Source organism: Felis catus, chromosome B1 (assembly GCF_018350175.1).
Source record: "Felis catus isolate Fca126 chromosome B1, F.catus_Fca126_mat1.0, whole genome shotgun sequence".
In the NCBI taxonomy this organism is placed as follows: domain Eukaryota; kingdom Metazoa; phylum Chordata; class Mammalia; order Carnivora; family Felidae; genus Felis; species Felis catus.
The window spans coordinates 113,430,104-113,455,246 of record NC_058371.1 but is presented as its reverse complement, the minus strand read 5'-3'; the positions used below and the strand labels follow the sequence as shown (position 1 = coordinate 113,455,246).

The 25,143-nt window shown below is 34.9% G+C and overlaps 1 protein-coding gene across 5 annotated transcripts in view; it reads left to right on the top strand.

Moving 5' to 3' along the window:
• Positions 1 to 23,919, top strand: part of SEC24B (SEC24 homolog B, COPII coat complex component) — a 101,404-nt gene extending 77,485 nt beyond the window's left edge. For 4 of the 5 annotated variants that reach the window (XM_045056015.1, XM_045056014.1, XM_045056013.1 and 1 more), the window contains 15 exons: positions 498 to 607; positions 2,331 to 2,443; positions 5,083 to 5,201; positions 5,800 to 5,855; positions 6,096 to 6,302; positions 9,182 to 9,305; positions 9,730 to 9,888; positions 10,952 to 11,125; positions 12,197 to 12,307; positions 13,790 to 13,965; positions 14,843 to 14,980; positions 17,914 to 18,018; positions 18,826 to 18,918; positions 22,672 to 22,775; positions 23,022 to 23,919. In XM_045056015.1, coding sequence (XP_044911950.1) covers positions 498 to 607; positions 2,331 to 2,443; positions 5,083 to 5,201; positions 5,800 to 5,855; positions 6,096 to 6,302; positions 9,182 to 9,305; positions 9,730 to 9,888; positions 10,952 to 11,125; positions 12,197 to 12,307; positions 13,790 to 13,965; positions 14,843 to 14,980; positions 17,914 to 18,018; positions 18,826 to 18,918; positions 22,672 to 22,775; positions 23,022 to 23,136 — 1,904 coding nt within the window. In that variant the 3' untranslated portion in view covers positions 23,137 to 23,919. Of the gene's footprint in view, positions 1 to 497; positions 608 to 2,330; positions 2,444 to 5,082; positions 5,202 to 5,799; positions 5,856 to 6,095; positions 6,303 to 9,181; positions 9,306 to 9,729; positions 9,889 to 10,951; positions 11,126 to 12,196; positions 12,308 to 13,789; positions 13,966 to 14,842; positions 14,981 to 17,913; positions 18,021 to 18,825; positions 18,919 to 22,671; positions 22,776 to 23,021 lie in introns of those variants that run through there. The other variant, XR_006596874.1, reaches the window with a different exon arrangement.
• The last annotated feature ends 1,224 nt before the right edge of the window (positions 23,920 to 25,143 follow it).

The window sequence follows — 25,143 nt, the reverse complement described above, 5'->3', positions numbered from 1 at the left end:
TATTCACAGAACAAGCAGTGAAGGTCATGTAGACTTAACTGTGCTTGATCCTGCCGAGTTAAGATTATCTTCGGTTTCTACATTACCAAATATAATTGGTCCATTTAAGCAAGCATACCTTTTTACCAGTATGTATAGACACGTGCCTACCAGCGTGTCTGTCTGGTTTCCCTTTAATCATTTTTGAGGTCCTTGTAGTATAATTGCTTTCAAATTTGTGTTTCTGTCTGATTTCTTTTCATGTCATGTGATATAATAAATAGGACACAAGCCTGGGAAACAGGGTTGCCCGTGTCCTGGTTTCCTCACTTGATTTCACTATATGTTTATTTTATCTTGATATATTTTTTAAGGAGTGTTTTTACCATTAGATGTTCACTGAACTTTTGAAACTTGATACAGATATTGACGAAGGTGTTTATTTCTTGGTATGTACATGTGTGTTTAGTTACAAAACATATTACTAACTTTGTACTGGATTTCTGTTTGTTACCTAGTTCCTGAAGAATTTATGTATAACCCCCTAACTCGATCTTATGGAGAGCCTCATAAACGACCAGAAGTTCAGAATTCAACTGTGGAATTCATTGCTTCTTCAGATTACATGGTAACTACTCAGTGTAAAAATTAGCCATAGGATATAACTGTATTGGTCATTTATAATTTTCTGTGAGGTAAATTCTTGCAAAATTTTGTATTGTCCCCAGTATTAATTTTTTACAATAATACCGAAAGTTTATACTTAACAAATAGAAAACTTTTCATAAAGGTTACTTGATGTCCTAAAAGAATGCAGTTATGTCACTAAGAAACATTAGTAATGTTTTGTGATAAGCACTTACATTTACAATTTGTTGTCATTTTGATTTGATTACTGTCATGGAATGAATATAAATATCCTTTTGCCATTTAATATTTAAGACCTTCAAACAGAAAAACTCGTGTTTTTGCCAAAAACTGCAGTTTTCCGGCTCCTAAAGATATCACCATCTTACTGGTTCACCCAGTACAGATATCAAGATAAATGGATATCGACCTCACTTTAATTTTTCTCTCTCCAATTCATCACAAAATTCTGCTTGTTCTTTAATTATACTAGTCCTTTAAGATCTCATTCTTCTTTTCTATTTACAAAAATGAATTCTTAGCTAAAGTTCTCCTCTTTATCATATCTATTCATTTTAAATGCATTTATAATAACCTACATGTCTTCAGTATCCTCATTACTAATCTTTGTCCCCTGCAAAAATGTAAGGTGTTGCTCGTGGGGAAAGGTGAACAGGGACAGTTAATGTGTATTAAATTCCTGCTGTTCAACCCATCTCTCTCTTTATTTTTGTGATTTTTATGGTCCTTTGTGTCCAGTTTAGTATCTCCCCACTTAACTACTATTTCCTTGTCTGTTTCCATATATTAACTTTTACTTTTGGGCACTTTTACTCTGAACTTCTTGCCTTCTTTACAACTTACATTCCCAACTCTGTTATGGCTTCTTAGGATCTCAATCTAATTGAAGTGGTGAAGCAAGAAGTTAATCTTTAATTTTTGCCATATGATCTTTGGTTGGCATATTAAGAAAAAAAAAGATTTTATATATCCTTTTAACTTTCTATAGCAGTAATTTTTCAAGCCTACTACAAAAAAGAAATAACAGTATAGTGAGCCATTATTTACCTATCACCAAGCTTCAACAGTTAGCAACATTTTGCTAAATACATTTCATCTAAACCCAGTCCACCCCAGTGTTCCCTCCCCTCACCCACCCTGGAGTTTATTAAATGCTGATCCCAGCATCATATCATTTAACCTATAAATACTTCAGTATATATCTCTACCAGATAATGACTTAACATACTTAGAATACCATCACAAGCACTTTCTTTACATTTAGCACTTAATACTTGTGACTTAGCCACCACCAGGTGACCCAACAGCTAGTACTAATGGCTACTACTATCAGTTGTAAGATTCTAAAAACTAAATATAAAAAACAATGTTTTTTGGAGTAGGAAAGGGATATAGAGGTTCGCATTAAATAGTAAATAAGCTTAATTTTTCTTTGAAAGATAGCTCAGTCAGCACTCTTATCAGGAAGACATTTAGCTTATTTATTACTCTGTAACAACTACCTTATTATGCTTAATCCATAACCAACTTTATAAGAAAAAAAGTTAAAGGAATGTCATTTTCTTTAGCACATTAGATCTTACAAAATATCAATCCTATGTGTGTATTTTTTTGTGTCATCAGTAAATAGCCAGTGGTAACAGTGGTATGAAAAGAATAAACTGTGCCTACTAAATAAATTACATTATTTTTATTCCTTTCAGCTTCGTCCTCCTCAACCTGCAGTTTACTTATTTGTTTTAGATGTATCTCATAATGCAGTGGAAGCTGGATATTTGACAATTTTGTGCCAGTCGTTGTTAGAAAATCTAGACAAGTAAGAAATGTTTTTACTCATAATGTGTTTGTGTGTGTACAAATATATATATAAGTGTGAAGTTTATTAGCAATTTATGGGGTTCGTTTTTATTACAGTTTGACTTCATTTATCTATCACTGCACAGTACTTCTTGTCCACCTCAGACCCAGGATCCTGCTACTTCAATTATTATGATTCATGACTTGGTGTCCAAATCATAAAATTCTAAATGTTTAATACTTGCTAAGGAATTTAGATCTCATCTAACTGTTCCTCTGACTTGACAGATCTGAACACTGACCAGGATATCAAGGATCCAGATGAGAGAAATCTAGCTGTAATTTTTGCCTGAGCAAGGAGTTTTTCATGAGTTTCAAATGTCCTAATGAGAAAATGAGCCAGATAAAAGGGAAGAAGGAATTGATTTTGTGCTGAATATTTCAGGAAGCCAGAAACTGAGCTCTTCATTTTGACACATTAGAAATGAGCTGTATTGTGCAATTAGAAACAGGGTATAGGATATTGGCTCTAAATCCTGCCTAGTATTGGTCATGAAGGAGACCCTCAACTAGCTTCAAAAATAGACCTTCCAAATCTCTGGAAAACAAAGTAGTTTGTACATTTCTTTTTTTACTCCCCAAACCTACAGGATATATGACTTAAGGTTATTAGTAAGAGTGGCTCACCTGCATTGGTTCTTGCCATGTGTAGAGGAGTAGGGGTGGTTATATATAAATACTTCGTCAGAAGTACTCCTGGTGATTTCAGAAGGTTCTCTCCCACCTTCCATTTAAGTCTGAGAATCCTTGCTCTGTTACCATAGTCTACATACCACTGATCTGGGCCTATGACTAGTGGATAACGTTGAGATAAAAATACCCAGAAACTTTAAATGCTTTGCTTTTAGTTTCTTTTAGTAACTTAGAGTTTTCATAATTTCATCCTTGATTGAAGCATTTGCCCTGTTTTTAGGCACAAGTACTTATTAATTCGGGTGTAGTTTCAGCAGTGAGTAGCAATGGAAGACTGCAAAGAAATAGTTTTAAAGCTGAAGAGTCAGCTTGCTGAAAAAGTATGAAGGCTGTCCAGCGCATGATTATTTGTGAGTTAAATAGACCATGCCAAACCAAAAGGATAAAATTGGGAATGGCAAATTATTTAAAACATAACATACAAATATATATATACACACACATACACACACACACACACACACACACACACACACACACATATTTTTTTATTATTAAGCAGAAAATAGCATTAGGAAAGTAAAAAAAGAAGATAACATGTTTTTGGAAAGAGCTATGGATATAACTTGGAGAAAAAGCCATTTGATATGGAGCAATTGCATCTCAACTCTGAATTTTGAGCTTGGAGTAGAGTAGATAGGGAGTCTCCATTCTAATCGGTAACAAACAGCCCTAACACTCCATGACCTTAGAAATTTCAGAGGAGTAAAGAATCATCTGTAGAAACATCATAAATCTTGACGAGTATTGGTAAGCTAAACACCCACATAAGTTGGTGCATTGTTTTCTGAAATTTTCTTTGACTTTGCAGACTATCTGACTGGCCTGATCAATAATGCATAACAGTAATAATGTTTCTTGGTTTTGATGTACACTGTTTTGGCATCCTGTGATATTCAAAAATATTTTAAAAGCATTGCTAAAATAATAAATTATATAACAGCATTTAACATAGTGGTACTTAAAAAATATTTTTGTAAGATGAAGCATCCATTTTATCAATAAGGAGAACCTGACGGGCAAAGAAATGGTCATTTATTGTTTTTTTTGCCATGGCATTGACTCTTGAATACTGAGTTCTTGCAGAAAACTTTTAAAGGACTGATAATAGATGAAATGTCTTGATGTTCTTAAATGTGATTTTTATTTAAAACTTTCCACATTAAAATCTGATTTACAGGGGCGCCTGGGTGGCTCAGTCGGTTGAGCGTCCGACTTCAGCTCAGGTCATGATCTCACAGTTCATGGGTTCGAGCCCCGCATCAGGCTCTGTGCTGACCGCTTTCTCAGAGCCTGGAGGCTGCTTCAGTTTCTGTGTCTCCTCCTGTCTCTGCCCCTCCCCCGCTCACGCTTTGTCTCACTGTTTCTCAAAACTAAATAAATATAAAAATAAATAAATAAATAAATAAATAAATAAATAAATAAATAAATAAATAAATAAATAAAATAGAATTAAAAAATAAAATCTGGTTTACATTAATTACATTGTCTTTTCTTGGAAAGTACTCATTTGTCATCTGCCCTTAAACAGTTTGAGCTACATACACTCTTTTTGTAGCATTGGAACTGAAAATATGAGTAAATGTTTAGTTAAAGGAGTGTGTGCTAGAGGAAAGTTAGTAAGAAATCTTTGATTTTTTTAATCATTTCATTTTTAGTTTTGGTTTATAATTTGAACATGGTTCAGTTTTCTTGAGTATTAGCTCTAAACACGTTGGTTTCATCTGAAAATGGGATGTTTCATCTTTGCTCTTTTCTGATGTATGTTGGTTTAGAGAGGAATAACTTTCCTCTATGAAAAAGCATGTGTAATTATTCTTAGACTTTGTTTACTATTTAATTATTTTTTTTAATAAAATATGTTACTAAACACTTTGAATTTAAAATTATCATTTTTATCCTTAGGCTTCCTGGAGATTCACGAACAAGAATAGGGTTCATGACCTTCGACAGCACTATTCATTTCTACAATTTACAAGAAGGATTATCACAACCTCAAATGTTGATTGTGTCTGATATAGATGGTAAGCAGTGAATAGAAGTCTTTGTGACTATAGATTTTGGAATTGAGGCTACTGTATTTGACAGTACATCCTGTCATAGTGCTGTAAGGATAATTTGGTGCACTTTGATACTTTAAAAACAGTTTCCCGGCGAGGTGCCTGGGTGGCTCAGTTGGTTGAGCGTCCAACTCTTGATTTTGGCTCAGGTCATGATTCCAGGGTTGTGGGATCCAGCCCCATATCAGGCTTTGTGCTGAGCATGGAGCCTGTTTAGATTCTTTCTCTCTCCCTCTGCCCCACTCCCCAATTCATGCTTTCTCTCTCTCTCTCTGTCCTTCTCCCTCTCCCTCTCTGTCTCCTCTCTTCTCTCTCTCCTCTCTCTCCTCTCTTCTCTCTCTCTAGATAGATATAGTTTGTTTTCTGGAACATATTTCATTCTAAGTTTTCTATGTCTGTGTGTGTACTTATGTGTGCACACACATATGTATAATACATATTTAATAAAGCAGTATCATGGTTCCCATTATATATACGGCCTGTTAAAAACTAAGATTTTTAAATTTATGATATTCTTTTGACTTGATTTATCTATTGATTAAAATATATGTTTTCCCTTTAGATGTTTTTCTACCTACACCGGATAGCTTACTTGTGAATCTGTATGAAAGTAAAGAGGTGAGATTGACTTTTCTCTTAAAGTATGAAAATATTTGTTATTTTAACTGTTTACTAAAATCTTTAACATTTGTTTACTTAGTATATTAATATTGCATAGACAATGTAGGTAGCATACTTATTGACTCCTCAGTTTATATCCCCTAAGATACAGTGGTATATATTATACTCCAGAATGTTTTAAAGAAGAAAATTGCCTTGCCCTCTGAGTAATTCAACTTTTAATCTTTGTTTTCCCAGCTTATAAAAGACTTATTGAATGCATTACCAAATATGTTCACCAATACAAGAGAAACACACAGTGCCCTTGGTCCTGCGCTTCAGGCTGCCTTTAAATTAATGTCTCCAACAGGTGGCCGTGTGTCTGTATTTCAGACACAGTTACCTTCCTTGGGTGCAGGACTTCTGCAGTCCAGAGAAGATCCTAATCAGAGATCAAGCACAAAGGTATTTTAGATTTGGTTTCTCTGTCATGTTTAAGATTTTGTTTTGTACCTCCATAGCCCGTGTAATTATTTGTTCGTTATTCTGCTTTTTCACTTCATTGATAGTAAAAATCTGGTGAGAAAATGTATCATTTTGTGTTCTTTGTATTACTTTCTTTGCAAGTCATAGAAATTTAAAAATAACTTACTCTAATCCTTTCATTTTACAGATGAGGAAAATAGATTAAATTTGCCAAAGGTTAAGTAACTAATGGTGAAGGTGTGACTTGATTTTCTGGCTGCAGTTCTCTTTTCTGTTATACAACTGATAATACTAAATCTGAGATATTACAATTTAACATGTTCATACTCATAAACATTTAAAAAAATTTTTTTAATGTTTATTTTGAGAGAGAGTGTCAGTGGGGAAGGGGCAGAGAGAGAGCGGGAGAAACAGAATCTGAAACAGGCTCCAGGCTCTGAGCTGTCAGCACAGAGCCCGATGCGGGGCTCGAACTCGGGAACGGCGAGATCATGACCTAGGCTGAAGTCGGACGCTTAACCGACTGAGCCACCCAGGAGCCCCTATAAACATTTTAATTATAAAGATAATACAAACCATTGTATAACAAGAATAAACCATCAATAATCTTTACTATCAAGATAATAGCATTTAGGGGTGCCTCACTGGCTTGGTTGAAGAACATGTAACTCCTGATCTTGGGGTCTTGAGTTTGAGTCCCATGTTGGGTGTAGAGATTACTTAAAATCTTTAAAAAAAAAAAAAAAAAGATAATAATGTTTATATAAACACATACAAATATGCATAATCAGGCATCATACATATATAGTATGTTTTAACTGACTTTTTTTCATTGAAGAGTACATTGTGAGCATTTTCTGAGGTCCCGAAAATTGTCTTAATTTTTTTTTAATGTTATTTATTTTTGAGAGAGAGAGAGAGAGAGCACAAGCAGGAGTGGTGTGGAAAGAGAGGGGGACACAGAATCCAAAGCAGGCTCCAGGCTCTGAGCTGTCAGCACAGAGCCCGACATGGGGCTCAAACTCACGAACCTTGAGATAATGACCTGAGCTGAAGTCAGAAGCTTACAACTGAGCCACCCAGGTGCCCCTGAAAATTATCTTTAAAAAATATTTTTTAGAGGCACCTGGCTGGCTCAGTCAGAAGAACATGCAACTCTTGATCTCAGGGTCGTGAGTTCAAGCCCCACTTTGAAGGTAAAGATTACTAAAAAACATAAATAAACTTTCAAAAATAAAGAATATCTTTTAGTAAATATGAAAGTACTCGATTTAATTAGTTGCCTCCTAGCTACCGAACAGTTGTCTCCAGTATTTTCTCTATTAAAGAAAAACAAAAAACAAAAACTATGAGACTGAATATTACTTGGGTTTTACATGAAGATTTGGTCAGAATATTTTAATCCCTTGTTTCAAATAATAAATGAGCTAGAATAATCATTTTTGTGCTGTGTATAAGTTTTATGTGACCTCAAGGGAATACTATTACAACTAATTGTGAGTCTGAACTAAACAGTTTTAGTAATGCCATAAACATTTAGCCACATATTTAGTTTTTCCTTAGGAAAAATTCCTAGAAGCGAAATTATTGGGTCAAACTTAAGTTATTAAAGTGTTTTACTTGCTTGGGGTTTTTCTTTTCTTTTCTTTTCTTTTCTTTTCTTTTCTTTCTTTCTTTCTTTCTCTCTCTCTCTCTCTCTCTCTCTCTCTCTCTCTCTCTTTCTTTCTTTCTTTCTTTCTTTCTTTCTTTTTTTAATCAACTGCATCCTTAAGGACTCTCAAATCTTCTAGCCATTATTTTTACTGTTTCTTTATTCTTCATCAATTTGCTAGAGAAAAATAGTGCCATATTTTACTTATTATAGAAACTGTATTATTTGGAAGGTTTTTTGTTTTTGTTTTAAGTAGGCTTCATGCCCAATGTGGAGACCAAAGCAAGTTTTAAACTCACAATTCTGAGATCAAGAGTTGGGCACTTAACCAACTGAGCCCCCCAGGCATCCCAGAAACTGCATTTTTTAAGTTGTTTTTCAGAAAAAAATCTAATTTTAAAATAAATTAGGGCAAATGTATTTTTTAAACTCATCAAGTACAGCTAGCATTCAGTTCATTGATCTATTGCAATCCATCATAGAATACTGAGGGGTTTTGAACAGAGGAAGGTGTTATGTGTTACTGAAGTCTCCAGTGCAGTTTTGTTTTATTTATCTCATTTAACTTTTAGAAATACTCTATTTCCTGGGACTCAGAAGCTTAAATACCTGTTCTGATATACATATTTCTTCATGTCTGAGTAAACTCTAATATAGTAATCATGCATTATAATTAAGAGGATTGAAATATTTTGTTATGCAGTGTAGCATAGGAGTTAAGAATTGGAGTCTGACTCTTGGCATTTTTAACTCTTCACCAGTGCCACCTTCTCAGCTCAAGTGTCCTCATGCCAATAGGAAAAACCTTCATCAGTCTTGATTCCATCACATTGTCATGTAACAGTACACAGTAATGGTTAACAGCACTCACTCTGGAGCCAGAGCCAGACTTCTCAGTTTTATATTCCAGCGTCCGCCACTCAGTAAACACGTAATTGGTTGTTACTTAATCATTTTTTGCCTCAGTTTCCTCACCTGTAAAATGTAGGTAACTTTAATTTATTTAAAACCTCTCGACCAGTCCTTTATTAGTGCTTTATAAATGTTAACAATTAGTCTTGTAGGATCTACGCCAACTACCTAGATGTTTCAAAAACTTACTTAGTTTGATAGGAGGACAAAGTATCATCTTCATTACTGTAAGAGATGTAGAAATGTGTGCATAGCGCAAGGCTTCCAGCTCTTTCTTTATGGCCTGTTGACTTAGGTTGTACAGCATCTTGGCCCTGCAACGGATTTTTATAAGAAACTGGCTTTAGATTGCTCAGGGCAGCAGACTGCAGTGGATCTGTTCCTTTTAAGTTCACAGTATTCTGATCTTGCTTCTCTAGGTAAGGAGATTCCATGTTCATCTGTTTACATAAACATTTTTAGCATATAGTCAAATCTAAACTCTTTAGTAAGGGTTCTCTATTTGGGGATAAAAAGCATGTGAATTAGATAGGTGATATCTCTGAAAATTACCAGTAACTGTACAGCACTATACAAATCTAAAATGCTATTACTATTTGTTTTTAAAATCTAATTCTTTGCCATTCTGCTCAACAATAGACCCTATCCAGATATTTTACAAATATTTGTGTTTTCGCAGATTTGTATTTTCTTACTTTGACAGCTTAGGCTTCTTCCTTAAGACTTAGATTTTTTTCATGATATAAAAATCTGTACTATTGTTGGGCAAGTAAGATATTCCTGGATATTATTATAGGATATCATTGTTTCTGTAGCTAATATTTTTTATATTTCTCTCTAAAGCTTGCATGTCCAAGTATTCTGCAGGGTGCATCTATTATTATCCATCTTTCCACTATACTCACAATCCTTCACAAGCAGAAAAGTTACAGAAAGACCTGAAACGGTATCTCACAAGAAAAATTGGGTTTGAAGCTGTTATGAGAATAAGGTGTACTAAAGGTATGAAATTAGAAAAATCATGCTTTATGTTATGTACTTTTGTCAAAATTACTTTGACTACCTATAATGATTCTTCATCATTCAGGACTCCCTGCTTGAACCAGTCAGCTAGAAGCTGTTTTAAATGTATATAGTTATTGAATAATCATTGCCTAATTTCTTAAGTAATTTGAATAAATGAGAAAAAGTAATTTTTGCTTTATTAGGAAGAACCTAAGAAAAAGCCATACTGGAGGTGATTTTAGAAGGAGAATTAGAGGAGTAGGGAAGATCATAAGTGAAAATTGTTTGATGAATGATCTTTGCCTTCATAATCGTTCAGTTAGTCGTCAGTTTGCATTACCTCAGTTTTATGTGAATGTTTGCTGGAGGGATTCTCATCCCTAATTTTAATTTAAAAAAATTTTTTTAATGTTTATTTTTGAAAGAGAGAGAGAGAGCATAAGCCGGGGAGGGGCAGAGAAAGAGGGAGACACAGAATCCAAAGAAGGCTCCAGGCTCTAAGCTGTCAGCACAGAGCCCAACGTGGGGCTCAAACCCACAGACTCTGAGATCATGACCTGAGCAAAAGTCAGACCCTAAACAGACTGAGCCACCCGGGCGCCCCCCCCCCCCCAATTTTAATTCTTAAATGAGTTATATAGTAACCGTCATTAGTTTCATTTTGTATATTAGATCTTTGTCTGACTTCAAATCATGTATGAGAAAATATAAGATTAGTTATCAATACAAGTTAAATGTATACTGTCTCTTTTATATAACATGCATTGTTTGTTAGTTTTGAATTGGTATTTTAGAACCTCTACTAACACCCTAATCCTAACCCTTTTGATTTAGAATCACAGGGGCACCTGAATGGCTCAGTCAGGTAAGCATCTGACTCTTGATCTCGGAGTCTTGAGTTCAAGCCCTGCATTGGGCTCCATGCCTCCAGCATGGAGGCTACTAAAAAAAAAAAAAAAATTCAAAATCAGAGACAGTTTTTACTTTAAAAAGTAGCTTTAGCCTGAGGTAAAGATACTTCTGTCGCTTTATCTTTTATAACAAGTTTTCTCTTCCTTAGGTCTTTCAATGCACACTTTTCACGGAAACTTCTTTGTCCGTTCCACTGATTTGTTATCCCTTGCCAACATCAATCCTGATGCTGGATTTGCAGTACAGCTGTCAATCGAAGAAAATTTGACAGATACTTCCTTAGTGTGCTTTCAGACAGCTTTATTATATACATCAAGCAAAGGTAATGTTAATAGATATGAAATATAATCAGCCGTAATTTCCCCCTCCTTTTACATCCTGGTGGAAATGGGGAGAAAGAATGAATGTACAGTGGGAGATAAATGGAATCTGCATTAGTTAATCAAATACATGTTCTGTTTTTTTTTTTTTAACTCATTTTGAATCTTTAATATCATTTTGTTGTTGTTGTTTTTGTTTTGTTTTGTTTTGTTTTATTAAGGGAGAGAGCGAGCACACAAGCAGGGGAGAAAATCCCAAGCAGGCTCCACACTCAGTGCAGAGCCCGATGCAGGGCTTAATCCCAGAACCCTGGGATCATGACCTGAGCCTAAATCAAGAGTCAGACACTCAACCAACTGAGCCACCCAGGTGCCCTTTTAATATCTAATATTTAATATTTTTGACTCGTGGAAGTCATGGATTCTCAGTATCGTATGTGTCTGGTAAACTCATGCTAAATCCAGCTATGTCATCCTTAGCATTATTTTTTGCCCCATAAAGTAAATAAATCTGTATATCATGTAAGACCCATGTTAGTTACTTGACAGTCAGGTTTTCCGACATTTTACTATGCTGTATATAATTTACGATGATTGATATTAAACTGAAAACCAGGAGGCACCTGGGTGGCTCTGTTGGTTGAATGTCCAACTCTTGATTTCCACTCAGGTCATGATCCCAGGGTTGTGGGATCAAGCCCCATGTCAGGCTCTGCACTGAGTGTGGAGCCTGCCTAAAATTCTCTGTATCTCTACCTCTGTCCCCCTCCACAGCTTGTGCGCACGCTCTCTCTCTCTCTCTCTCTCTCTCAAAAAATTAAAAATAATAAAAAAATTAAAAATAAAAGCCGGAACCTAATGTTCAACTGTATACAAAATATATATCACAATCTATAAATATGGAGAGTGTTTGATTTTCTTTAAAACCCATTACGTGTAAAACTTTGTTTTTACATTTCAGAATCCTGTTGGTTTAATTCAGTCAAATAGTAACCTGAATACTGTTTTGACCTGTCTGCTTTATTTCTGTCTTGGTCTAGTGTGTTTTGACATTATTTCATCATTTCCTATAGGCGAACGGAGAATTAGAGTGCACACGCTCTGTTTGCCAGTAGTCAGTTCACTAGCAGATGTGTATGCGGGAGTGGACGTACAGGCTGCCATCTGCCTTCTGGCAAACATGGGTGAGTAAGAACGTGAACGACTTGGATTCTTCTGTCCTAAAAGCTGAAACCTGGACGTTTTTTACCCTAGAAATTACTTACTTAGAAAGTGTATATGTTTTACATTTTCACTTACAGAAGTGTGAATTGGACTGTCTTATATTTCTTATTAACTCTTTAGTTTAAAACCTTCTGGGGGATTCATAATCACTAAAAACTGGTAACAACCCAAATGTTCTTCAGTTGATGAATGTTTGAACAAACTATGGTATATCCGTACCATTAACTGTAACTCAGTGATAAAAAGAAATGAATTGTTGATACGTGAATAGACATGGATGACTCTCAGAGGCATCATGCTAAATGGAAGGGAGCTAGCTTCAAAAGGAGACAGCTGTAGACATACTCATATGACATTCTGGAAAAGGGAAAATTCCAGGGGTGAAGAACAGATCAGTGATTATCAGGGTTAAGGATAGTGGGAAGATTTTACTTCAAGGGGCCAGCACCACTGGATATTTTTGGGGTAATGGAACTGTGGTATATTTTGATTGTGATATTGATTACATAGCTGTGTGTTTGACATATAATCACCATAGAATTATACCCAAAAGAATAAATATTATTATATGTAAGTTTAAAAAAAAAAGTCTTTTGGGGAATTAATATAACTGGGAGTGTTGTTTTTAATGAATTTTCCTTTTTGACATGAAATGAATCTTATTTTTCATGTAGTCCTAGAGAAAAGTAGTCATTATTATCCATTTTGGGAAAAATTATAATACCATATACTAAAGTATCCCATTATTTTATTATTTTATCTGTATTTCAAATTCAGTATGTTTTAACTGATTGTTTTTCAATATAATTTTTTTTATTCAATATAATTTTTATTTTTAATACTTGGGCATACCTATAGGCTATCTCTAGTTTAATAAAATATGTGCTTGGAAGAAAATAACTTTCACACTGATACCTGGCTCTTCAGTGTCTGGATGAGAAGCTATGTTCAGTTGCCCTCTTTTTTTTGTTGACCTGGAAATGCTTTAATAAAGAAAATTTTAGAGGATCACAAGGTATGACTCAGATAGCAGAACCCAGCATTGTTTATGCAAAAAAAAAAAAAAAAAAAAAATGATACTTTAAAATGTGACTTCTACTGGAGAAATGAAAACATCCCTAGAGTTTTCTTGCTCAGATGTAAATGGATGGTACACATTCCCTAATATCAATAGAAGTTAAGCATTTTTAGATGTATAGAGACTAAAACCAAAAGGTCCAAAACAATCTAGATTTGTTCTGATTGACAGAATTGTTCACATTTACCTCACAAAAAATGTGTCATGAGTAGACACTTGCAAAATGAAGGGGCAGGTGAAATGTATTTTTCTATCCTGAAAACAGTGTTTGTTTCTTTCTTAAGAAATGCATGTAAATTTTATCTCTTGTAGCATTCATTGGAATCTAATGGTGAAATACATTTTCATTTTGATTGCTTTATAGCTGTTGATCGATCCATCTCCTCAAGCCTATCAGATGCAAGAGATGCCTTAGTGAATGCTGTCGTGGATTCCTTATCTGCATACGGCTCAACAGTCTCAAATTTACAGCACTCTGCCCTGATAGCACCCAGCTCCCTCAAACTGTTTCCTCTCTATGTTTTGGCCCTTCTTAAACAGGTAGGTCTCTGTCTACACTGTTACATTTCATAAAGATGAAGAAATGAAATCCAGGTTTTCTGGGGTTTTTCATATTTAACTAGACAGTTTTGCAGCTTAGCACTGGAAAATTTTTGAAAAACAGAAGATCAGTGGAAAATGAAAGTATATAAAAACAGGATGTTTGAAACCATATGCTCTCTTTAATATGTGGAAGCAACAAGGGGCACCTGCGTGGCTCAGTTGGTTAAGCGTCCAACTTTGGCTCAGGTCATGATCTCGCAGTTCGGAAGTTCAAGCCCCGCATCAGGCTCTGTGCTGACAGCTCAGATCCTGGAGCCTACTTTGGATTCTGTATCTCCCTCTCTCTCTGCCTTTCCACCTTTCCCTGGCTCATTCTCGCTCTTGGTGTGTGTGTGTGTGTGTGTGTGTGTGTCTCTCTCTCTCTCTCTCTCTCTCTCTCTCTCTCTCTCTCACAAAAATAAACATTAAAAAAAAATAATATGTGGGAGCAACTTAAACAATGGTATGCTTTTATAGCACACACTCTTAGTATGTATGTGCTTCTGGAACAAGACTCTAAGAAAAGGATTTACTGTCCATCGAACATCTTTCCAAGTCTCAAGCACTATAATAACTGTTATATATGCATCATCTTATTTAATCCTTAACACACCCTAGAGAGGTAAGCATTTTTTTGTTTTTCTTATGGTAATAGTAGAGCTTTGAGAAGCTAATAACTTGCTCACCTATCTACCTGTTCAGTGTCAGAGCTGAGAATTTAATCCAAGTCTGTTTTGAAGGCCATGCTTTTTCCATGACTGTGATGGTATATATATTTGTTTTAATGTTTGTCTATATTTGTTTTATTTGAAAATATGTATTTTTTTCCTCGTAGAAAGCATTTAGAACTGGTACAAGCACACGCCTGGATGATCGTGTATATGCCATGTGTCAGATAAAGTGTCAGCCACTTGTTCATCTAATGAAAATGATTCATCCCAACTTATACAGGATAGACAGATTGACAGATGAGGTAGGATTTTTTAAATATATTTGAACGTCTTGATTCTACAGCTAGGCTGCTAATGTAAGGTGCTAACAATTTTTTACATCTGCTCTTTCCCTATAGTAGTAATATAGTAAATGACGACACTAGCTGTAGAGTTGGTTGAACAGTAGGACTATTAGATACTGTCTATGGTCATGGAGTTTTCAAAAATAACGGGAAGTAATTCAGCTTATGGGTTTGGTTATATTTATTACAAAGTAAATTGTAGAGTGGACATTTCCATTTGTATTTGGTAGATACTGACTGTTCCTGATGTGATCAGAATGCAATTTTTGGTTTTGTTTTTAATTCCAGTATAATTAATGTATAGTATAATGTTATGTATAAGGTTCAGGTGTACAATATAGTGGATCAACAATTCTGTACATTACTCAGTGCTCATCATGATAAATGTACCCTTAATCTCCTTCACCTGTTTCCTGCATCTCCCCCCACCTTCCCTCTGGTAACCACCAGTTTGTTCTCCATAGTTAATAGTCTATTTTTTGTTTGTTCCTTTTTTTCTTCATGTTTTCTTAAATTCCACATATGAGTAAAATCATGGGGTATTTGTCTTTCTCTGACTGACTTATTTCATTTAGCATGATACCATCTAGATCCACGCATGTTATTGCAACTGACAAGATTTCTTTCTTTTTTATGACTAATATTCCATTATTTATATATACCACTTCTTTATCCATCCATCTGTTGATGGATACTTGGGTTGCTTCCATACTTTGGCTATTTTAAATAAATAAACATAGAGATGCTTGTATCCTTTTGAATTAGTGCTTTTGTATTCTTTGGGGAAATACCCAGTAGTGGAATTACTGGATAATATGGTAATTCTATTTTTACCTTTTTGAGGAACCTCCATACTGTTTTCCACAATGGCTGTACCAGTTTTCATTCCCACCGATAGTGTATGAGGGTTCCTTTTTCTCCACATCCTCGCCAACACTTACTTCTTGAGTTGTTGATTTTGGTCATCTGACATGTGTGAGGTGATATTTCATTGTGGTTTCGATTTGCATTTCCCTGATGGTGAGTGATGTTGAACATCTTTTCATGTGTCTGTTAGCCATATTGGGTGTCTTTTGGTGAAATGTCTTTTCATGTCTTGCCCATTTTTTAATTGGATTATTTGGGTTTTTGTTCTTTAAGTTCTTTGTGTATTTTAAATCTAACTCTTTATTGGATATGTCATTTGTAAATATCTTCTCCCATTCAATAGGATGTCTTTTGTTTTGTTGATTGTTTCCTTTGCTGTGCAGAAGCTTTTTATTTTGACATGGTCCCAACGGTTTATTTTTGCTTTCATTTCCTTTGCCTTAGGAAACCTATCTGAAAAAATGTTGCTGTGGCTGATGTCCAAGAAATTGCTGTCTGACATGCCCTCTTCTAAGATTTTTATGGTTTCAGATCTCAGATTTAGGTTTTTAATCCAAGTTTATTTTTGTGTATGGTGTAAGACAGTGGTCCTGTTTCATTCTTTTGCATATAGCTGTCTAGTTTTCTCAACACCATTTGTTAAAGAGACTGTCTTTTTCCCATTGCATATTCTTGTCTCCTTTGTCAAAGGTTAATTGACCAAATAATCACGAGTTTATTTCTAGGCTCCCTATTCCGTTCCATTGATCCATGTGTCTGTTTTTGTGCCAGTGCCATACTGTTTTGATTACTATAGTTTTATAGTATAACTTGAAATCTGGGATTGTGATATCTCCAGTTTTGTTCTTTTTTTTCAAGATTGTTTTGGCTATTCAGGGTCTTTTGTGGTTCTATATGCATTTTAAGATTGTTTTAGTTCTGTGAAAAATACTGTTGCTATTTTGATAGGGATTGCATTAAATCTGTAGATTGCTTTGGGTGGTATGGACATTTTAACAATACTTGTTTTCTAAATCCATGAGCATGGAATATCTTTCCATTTGTTTGTGTCATCTTCAATTTCTTTCATCAGTGTTTTATTGTTTTCCGAGTACAAGTCTTTCACCTCCTTGGTTAAGTTTGTTCCTAGGTATTTTATTATTGTGGGTGCAATTGTAAATGGGATTGTTTTCTTAATTTCTCTTTTTGCTACTTCATTATTAGTATATAGAAATGCAGTGGATTTCTGTATATTGATTTTGTGTCCTGTGACCTTTCTGAATTCATTTATCATTTCTAGTAGTTTTTTGGTGGATTCTTTAGGGTTTTCTGTATATTGCATCATGTCATCTGCATAATGAAAGTTTGACTTCTTCCTTACCAATTTGGATGCCTTTCATTTTCGTTGTCATCTGATTGCTGTGGCTGGATCTTCCAATACTGTGTTGATGAAAGTGCTGAGAGTGGACATCCTTGTCTTGTTCCTGATCTTAGGGGATGGAAAGAGCTATCAGTTTTTCACCATTAAGTATGATGTTAGCTTGGGGTTTTCATATGTAGCTTTTATTATGTTGAGGTGTGGTTCCCCCTGATACAAGTGCAATTTTGATTATATTATAAACCAAATCTGGTATCCAATCGTTATTTTTAATATGCAAATTTATAGTGTCTTTTCTTTCTTGTGTTAAAACTCTACTCGTTGGAATCTTCTTTATTTTGTTACTAGAAAAATGTAAAAAAGTAGCTTGCTTTGCAGCAGATTTAATAGTCATACTTTTAATGTGTCCAGATCCCAGAAGGGAAGGAAATGGACAGATCATTTTACATATTCATGTTTTTTATCTTTGTAATTTGAATATATCTGAGTGTCTTGATTCTATAGCCAGGGTGGTAATGTATTATCAATAATTTTTTTGAAACTTAGAAAATTCTCAAGTGTCATTTTTTAGTATTTCATAAAACGCTGGTAGTAGCCTTTACGTTCCAGACTGTGATGATAGTTATATAAGTTCCTTCACGTTTCATCTCTTTTTTTTTTTTTTCAGGGTGCGATACATGTTAATGACAGGGTCGTACCTCAACCACCTCTTCAAAAATTGTCTGCAGAAAAACTGACAAGAGAAGGTGCTTTCCTTATGGACTGTGGCTCTGTAAGCACCCTCTACTGATGATGTTTAACACTGTTCTGGCTGGCAAAAGCAGAAACACTTACAGAGGCCAGCTCTGTTATCGTAGGTCAGGCAGTGAAAGGTGGGATTAGGAACTGAGAAGCAATAAATTGGTACCTGGCACGAGCAGTCAATTTATTTTAGACTTTTCTAGTCAGATACCATTTTATTATTATGGATTATTTATTGTCATGGGTTATGTATACTTGATAAAGAGAAGTAAAGAGATAAATTCTGTCTAGCATCTAGAATCATTAAATTCAAAAGGACCTCAAGAGTCTTAGCAGTTTCAACTTCTCCCCATTGTCTGAGCCATTAGTGATTAGGAGTTCAGGAGAAGTCACTGGGCCAGATGGTGGTGAAGGGTGTCAGAATGATCAAGATAGCTTCATAAACGATACCTTATGAGCAGGAAAGGAGGGGTGAGGGAGAGCCCTTAGTTAAAATACACAGATAGTAATTGAAATAGTGGATAGGAAATACAGTGAGTCAGTTATCCTGGCTAAAGCACTACCTCCCTATTGGGGGAAAAAAGTAAGGAAGATGGTGAAATAAAATGATATTTTATGGAAAGTCTTGAAATTTAAGCAAAGAAGACATGAACCACTCTAGATTCTTGAATATGGATTCCAAATGTACCAATTATGAGTTTCCTTTTACTTTTATGTTTGTTCCTAATTTAAGATGGTATAATTTACCTCTTTTATGCTTCACGATTTTGAGAAAATTAGTTATAATAGGTTTCTGAGTACGGAGCTTTAATACGTTGTTGGGTTTTTTTTGTTTTAGGTTTTTTACATTTGGATTGGAAAAAGCTGTGACAATAATTTCATAGAGGATGTGCTTGGGTATCCTAATTTTGCATCAATACCACAGAAAATGGTCAGTGGGCTCTACACTTTTAACTTTTTGTATGCTTGTTTGTTTAAAATGTTCAGTGAGATCAAATTCACATACAATTCACCATTTTAATTATCATAAAGTCAACTCATTAGCTTTTAGTATACTTACAGTGTTGTACAACAGTAACCAGCACCTTAATTTCAGAGCATTCCCATCACCCCAAAAGGAAACCTATATTCCAAATTCTCCCCTCCTGCTTTCCCCTAGCAACCCCAATCTACATTCTGTCTCTGCAGATTTGCCTGTTCTGGACATTCCATATAAATGGAATCACATAAGATGTGGCCTTCTGTGTTTTGTCTCTTTTCATTTCTCATAATATTTTCAAAGTTCATCCCCATTGTAGCACATATGAGTACTACTTCATTCTTTTTTTTAGTTTATGTGCTGCGGAAGGAAGCATAAGTACTTCATTCTTTTTTATGACTAAATAATAATTGTGTAGTTATGCTACATTTTTAAATCCAGTCATTCATTCATGGACATTAGCGTTGTTTTCCTTTTGGAGTTACTGTGAGTAGTGCTACTGTGAACAATTTATGTACAAGTTTGTGTGTAAACATATGTTTTCAGTTCTCTTGTGCATACCTAGGAATGTGCATACCTAGGAATAAAATTGCTGGGTCATATGATAAACCCTATATCTGATTTTTTGAGGAACTGCCAAATTGTTTTCCAACAACTTTAACTTCTAAGGTTTTTTTGCTGGTAATAAACATAATTTTTGGGGCGCCTGGGTGGCTCAGTTGGTTGAGCGTCCGACTTCGGCTCAGGTCACGATCTCGCGGTCCGTGAGTTCGAGCCCCACGTCGGGCTCTGGGCTGATGGCTCAGAGCCTGGAGCCTGCTTCCGATTCTGTGTCTCCCTCTCTCTCTGCCCCTCCCCCGTTCATGCTCTGTCTCTCTCTGTCTCAAAAATAAATTAAAAAAAAACTTAAAAAAAAAAAATTAAAAAAAAAACATAATTTTTTTCAGTGGGCCTTTTCTGGATGTATATTAATTAACCCATACCAAAGAAATATGATTCTGAAAATAGTTCTCTATTTTATTAACGAAAAGGCCTACTTTAAAGTCAACATAATTTTTATCACATTCTGGTATTGTTTGATTGATTGATTGATTTTATTTTGACACATTAATTCCAGAGTTCGTTTCTAAAACTCAACAAATGAAGGTAATAAGGAAAAGTTTAAGAAGAGGGAATAATGTCAGCAGAGGGGAAAAGCATATGAAGAATAAGTTGTTGTTGTTGTTGTTGTTTATTTATTCATTTTGAGAGACAGAACAGGCAGGGGAGGAGCAGAGGAGAGAGAGAATCCCAAGCAGGCTCTGCACTGTCCGCTCTGAGCCTGACATGGGGCTCAAACTCACAAACCACAAGGTCATGACCTGAGCCGAAATCAAGAGTCGGACACTTAACCTACTGAGCCACTCAGGCATTCCTAGAAAATAAGTTCTAAATAAAATAGTAAACTTTCTTCCAAAGCTTTCTTCCAAAGCTTTCTTCCAAAGCTGTAGTTATTTAAGCACTGTGATAGTGGCACAATAAATATATCAGGGGCACAAAATAGAAATTGATGTAATTCATGACAAATAGAAGGTGGTAAAGATTGCATTTAAAGAAAAAAATACTAGAAAAATAATCTTTATTGTATTAAAATGGGTAGGGCCTTTGTAAGTCCGTGATGGAAAAGATTAATAAATCTGAGAGCATTAAAAAAAACATTTCCATGTGGTAAAATAAATAAAGACAATAAATCAGAAGGTTATCTCTCAGGACAGAAAAAGGGCTAATTTCTCCAGTATTAAAAGTTTTCTTACAAATCTTTAAGAAAAAGACACCCCAGTCCCCTCAGAAAAAAAGGAAAGGAAAAATGGACAAAAGATTTGAATAGGCAATTTATAGGAGGGAAAATCTAGTAGTAGCCATGTGAAACAATGTTCAGCTTCAATCATAGTTAAAAACAATAACAGTAAATAAAGTTTTCTATTTAAATATTTTCTATTTAAATTTTTACTCTATACTTTGAGTTATTTAGTTTACTATTAATTTGGCTTTGGAAAAAACTTCATCATATAACATATATATAACTTACATATATAAATATATTTATTAAATTTATAAAATATACTTATGAAAACATATAAGAATAGACATTTTAGGTCTTTTAAAAATAATCTCGCACATAGTTTTAAATATGCATACACTGTTCTTTAGAATTCCTTGTCCTTAAATTTTCCTTAAGTTTTATTTTAATTCCTATTTAATTCCTCCCTAATCCCCATCACATATTTAACCCAACCCCACCTCCCTTCTGGTAATGATCAGTTCTCTAGAGTTAAGAGTCTGTTTCTTGGTTGGTCTCTTTCTCTTTTTTTTTTTCCCTTACCTTGTTTATTTTGTTTCTTAAATTCCACATATGAGTGAAATCTTAATAGTATTTGTCTTTTTCTGACTGGCTTATTTCACTTAGTTTATACTCTAGCTCCATCCATGTTGTTGCAGATGGTGAGATTTCATTCTTTTTTATGGCTGAATTATATATATATATATGTATGTATATATATATATGTATATATATATATACACATATATATGTGTGTGTGTGTGTGTGTATATATATATATATATATATATATATATATATATATAAACACCACTTTATTCAGTCAATGAATACTTGGGCTGCTTCAATATCTTGGCTATTGTGAATAATGCTGTTATAAACATAGGAATGCTTGTATCCCTTTAAATTAGTGTTTTTGTACTCTTCGAGTAAATGGGTAGTGTCACTACTGGACCATAGGGTAGTTCTATTTTTAACTCTATGAGGAACCACCACACTGTTCTCCACAGAGAGTGCTCCAGTTTGCATTCCCACCAACAGTGCAGGAGGGTTGGCATCCTTGCCGACACCTGTTGTTTCTTGTGTTGTTTATTTTAGCCATTCTGACAGGTGTTCTCATTGTAGTTTTAATTTGCATTTCCCTGATGGTGATGATGAACTCTTTTCGTGTGTCTTGTTGGCCATCTGGATGTCCCCTTGCCCTTAAATTTTAAGGACTAAAGGAAACATACAGTTCTCTGAGGATGACTGTTATTAGAAGAGGATGTAACAGGGGCGCCTGGGTGCCTCAGTCGATTGAGTGTCCGACTTCAGCTCAGGTCATGATCTCACAGTCTGTGAGTTTGAGCCCCGTGTCAGGCTCTGTGCTGACAGCTCAGAGCCTGGAGCCTGCTTCAGATTCTGTGTCTCCCTCTCTCTCTGCCCCTACCCTGTTCATGCTCTGTCTCTCACTGTCTCAAAAATAAATAAAAACATTAAAAAAAAAAAAAAAAAAAAGAGGATGTAACATACAACTGTTGAGCAGATTTGGAAATCAGCAATAGCCCCCTTCAAATGCATGTTTCCTTTAGATGAAACATAAAAGTGCAACACAATACCAGTGGCATATTAATCATGGTTTATGTTTTATCGACTTAGAAAAAATATAATATGCAGGTAAAATACCAGTGATATATACTTACCATCAAACGTGTTTTATTATCTTATCCAAAAGAATATAAACAGGTTTGTGAATAATTTCAATTTCACTCGTTTGATTGCTGCTTTATGGCTGAGGATAGAGTACTGGTGGTTGGTGGTAGGGGGAACGAATCATGGTTTAGTTCTAATATTGCTGAAGTGTGTGAGAAAGGGAAATAATTTCCTAACTGTGTTACTTTTACCAGACACATCTTCCAGAGCTAGATACACTTTCGTCAGAAAGAGCGAGATCCTTTATCACTTGGCTTAGAGACAACAGACCATTAAGCCCAATTCTTCATGTGGTAAAGTAAGTACTTCTGTAACTCAGTTATGAAATTGCCATACCCTGTGCAATCTGTGTGAAATTGCTTGTCTGCAAAGCAGACTTTAAACAATATTATGAAAACGTATTCTAGTAGAAGAACGCTGTTAATTGATAAATATCCCTTACGTTCCATTTTCCTAAAGTCCCCATGTATTGATTTTTTTTAATGTATAATTATTCTTTTTAATAATGTGCGTCTCTAGATAAATACCCTTTTTTCTTTTTCAGAGATGAGAGTCCTGCCAAAACAGAATTTTTTCAACATTTGATTGAAGACCGAACAGAAGCTGCATTCTCTTACTATGAATTTTTGCTTCACATTCAGCAGCAGATTTGTAAGTGAAGTGAAATTAAATTGAGTAAGAAGCAAAAGATCCGTAGCCTGAGTAAAGCGTACTCTGTCGGAGAAGCACACAGGCTGTTTGAAATGAAGGCATTTGTTGTCACAAGACACAGTGCGTAGCATAGCACCCCGAGGCTTTGGCAGAAGGTAAAGGGGAAGAAAGAACTTGACAGATTTTCTTCAGCCTGAATTAGCGGTCATGACGATGCTGTTTCACCAAGTATATTTTGAGTTGGTTTCTACACATTTTCAGTAGTGCAGCAGTACAGTGCCCTGTTCATTGCAAGCTGGCAAATTTATGTAGCTATGTGGAATGGTATGTCCTAATGTCAAGTTAGGTAAATCCCTTTTTCCTATACTTAATATAACATTTCTGGACTTGAAACTCTGACAAGAGATGCCAAAAGGCAGTGGTACCGTGTTACTTGTTTATATGAATTACTTTTTAACAAGGAATGATTTGTATTCATTAAATGAATTCAATATTTTCCCTGTAAAAACAATAGCATTTCAGTACATGAACTATAGAAAAATATATATAATGTACATAAATGTTACATTTGTAAAGAAAATGTAAAAATGTAACTACAAAATATGAATTGCTTAAACTGTGCTGCATCGTTGGATGACAACTCTTTTGTCACAGTTAGAGAATGAGGTTGACTAATGCATATGATGAATTGAGTCCACAAAAGAAATACAAAACTCTTTGTAATTCTGTTAAATCTTTTATGTGGATTTATTTATGATCAGCCTACTAATTAAAAATATTTTGCTTGACAATATTTGGTGTCTTTTTGTGTGTGGGGAGGGTTGTTGGTGTTTTTTTACATATAGGATATGTTGAATTTACTACTTGAATTTAGTAATGTCTGTGAATCAATACGTTTTCATTACTTTGTGGACATTACCAAGTACTTATTCTGTTTGTATTCTAAAAGCCAATGTTACTTTCAAAATACATACAAGTATTGACTAGGAATAACTTGTCTTTCTCAGTTAAATCATAGCAAGAAAATTTTCATGACATAGTGACTATCCTATTTGTTAAGATTACCATCTTGAATTTTGAGAATCATTTTATTCTAATGAAAAAATCTCTCATTTACTAACAGGTTATTTACTATAAAAACTATTAATGATCTATTAGATCATTGAATGGAATTTTATAACTATAAAATCCCATCAATTAACTTCAGAAGGAAGAAGGAACTTGGTGTGTTTAGTGGGTGATTTTTACTGGTTATGTATTTGGTGGCTCTATTTTCTTTAGATAAAAATAAACGTATTCTCACATTCCTTGATGCAAATGAGAAGTTAAATGACTCACTCTAAATGACTTCACTAATTAATGACAGAGCTAATAGTAAAAACCAAATGTTCTCCCCTCCCACCACCTACTCCCATCCCAACCTCACCCCCAAGACTGTATTTGTCTCTGTACCATGATGCCTCCAGCAAGGGTGAATCTTATTGAACTTTAAGAAAAACTACAGTATTCTAAGGGCAACTAAATACTGTAATTTTATAACAAAAACTATCTTGTTTCTACTTTGAGAAAGAAAAAATCATTTGGATATTTTGTTACTCATTCAGGAGGTAATTTTAAGCACTTAATACTTGTCAGACTTTGTGCCAGGCATAAAACAAATAAAATCCCCACTTTCACAGAGCTTACAGGCTAGGGTAATGGTGTGGAGGACTGAGAAAAAGACAATGTATTTATATGTCAGGTGTAATGAAGGCTACAAAACAAAATAAAGCTGGATAAGGGAATCAAGAATGCTATTTTTGGTAGTAACTAGGGAAGGCCCTTCTGGAAAATGACAGCTGAGCAGAGACCTAAACCCACACAGGTGTCTGGAAGAAGAGCCAACCAAGCGGTAAGTGAATATGGAAAGTACCTTTGGATTGCACTTGTTTTCTCTGTAAAAGAAGCAGCAGAGTTACCAGCTGAGAAGGGGGGAAAGTAGGAGAGGCTTCAAGAAATAGTCGCTTAGGGGAGTG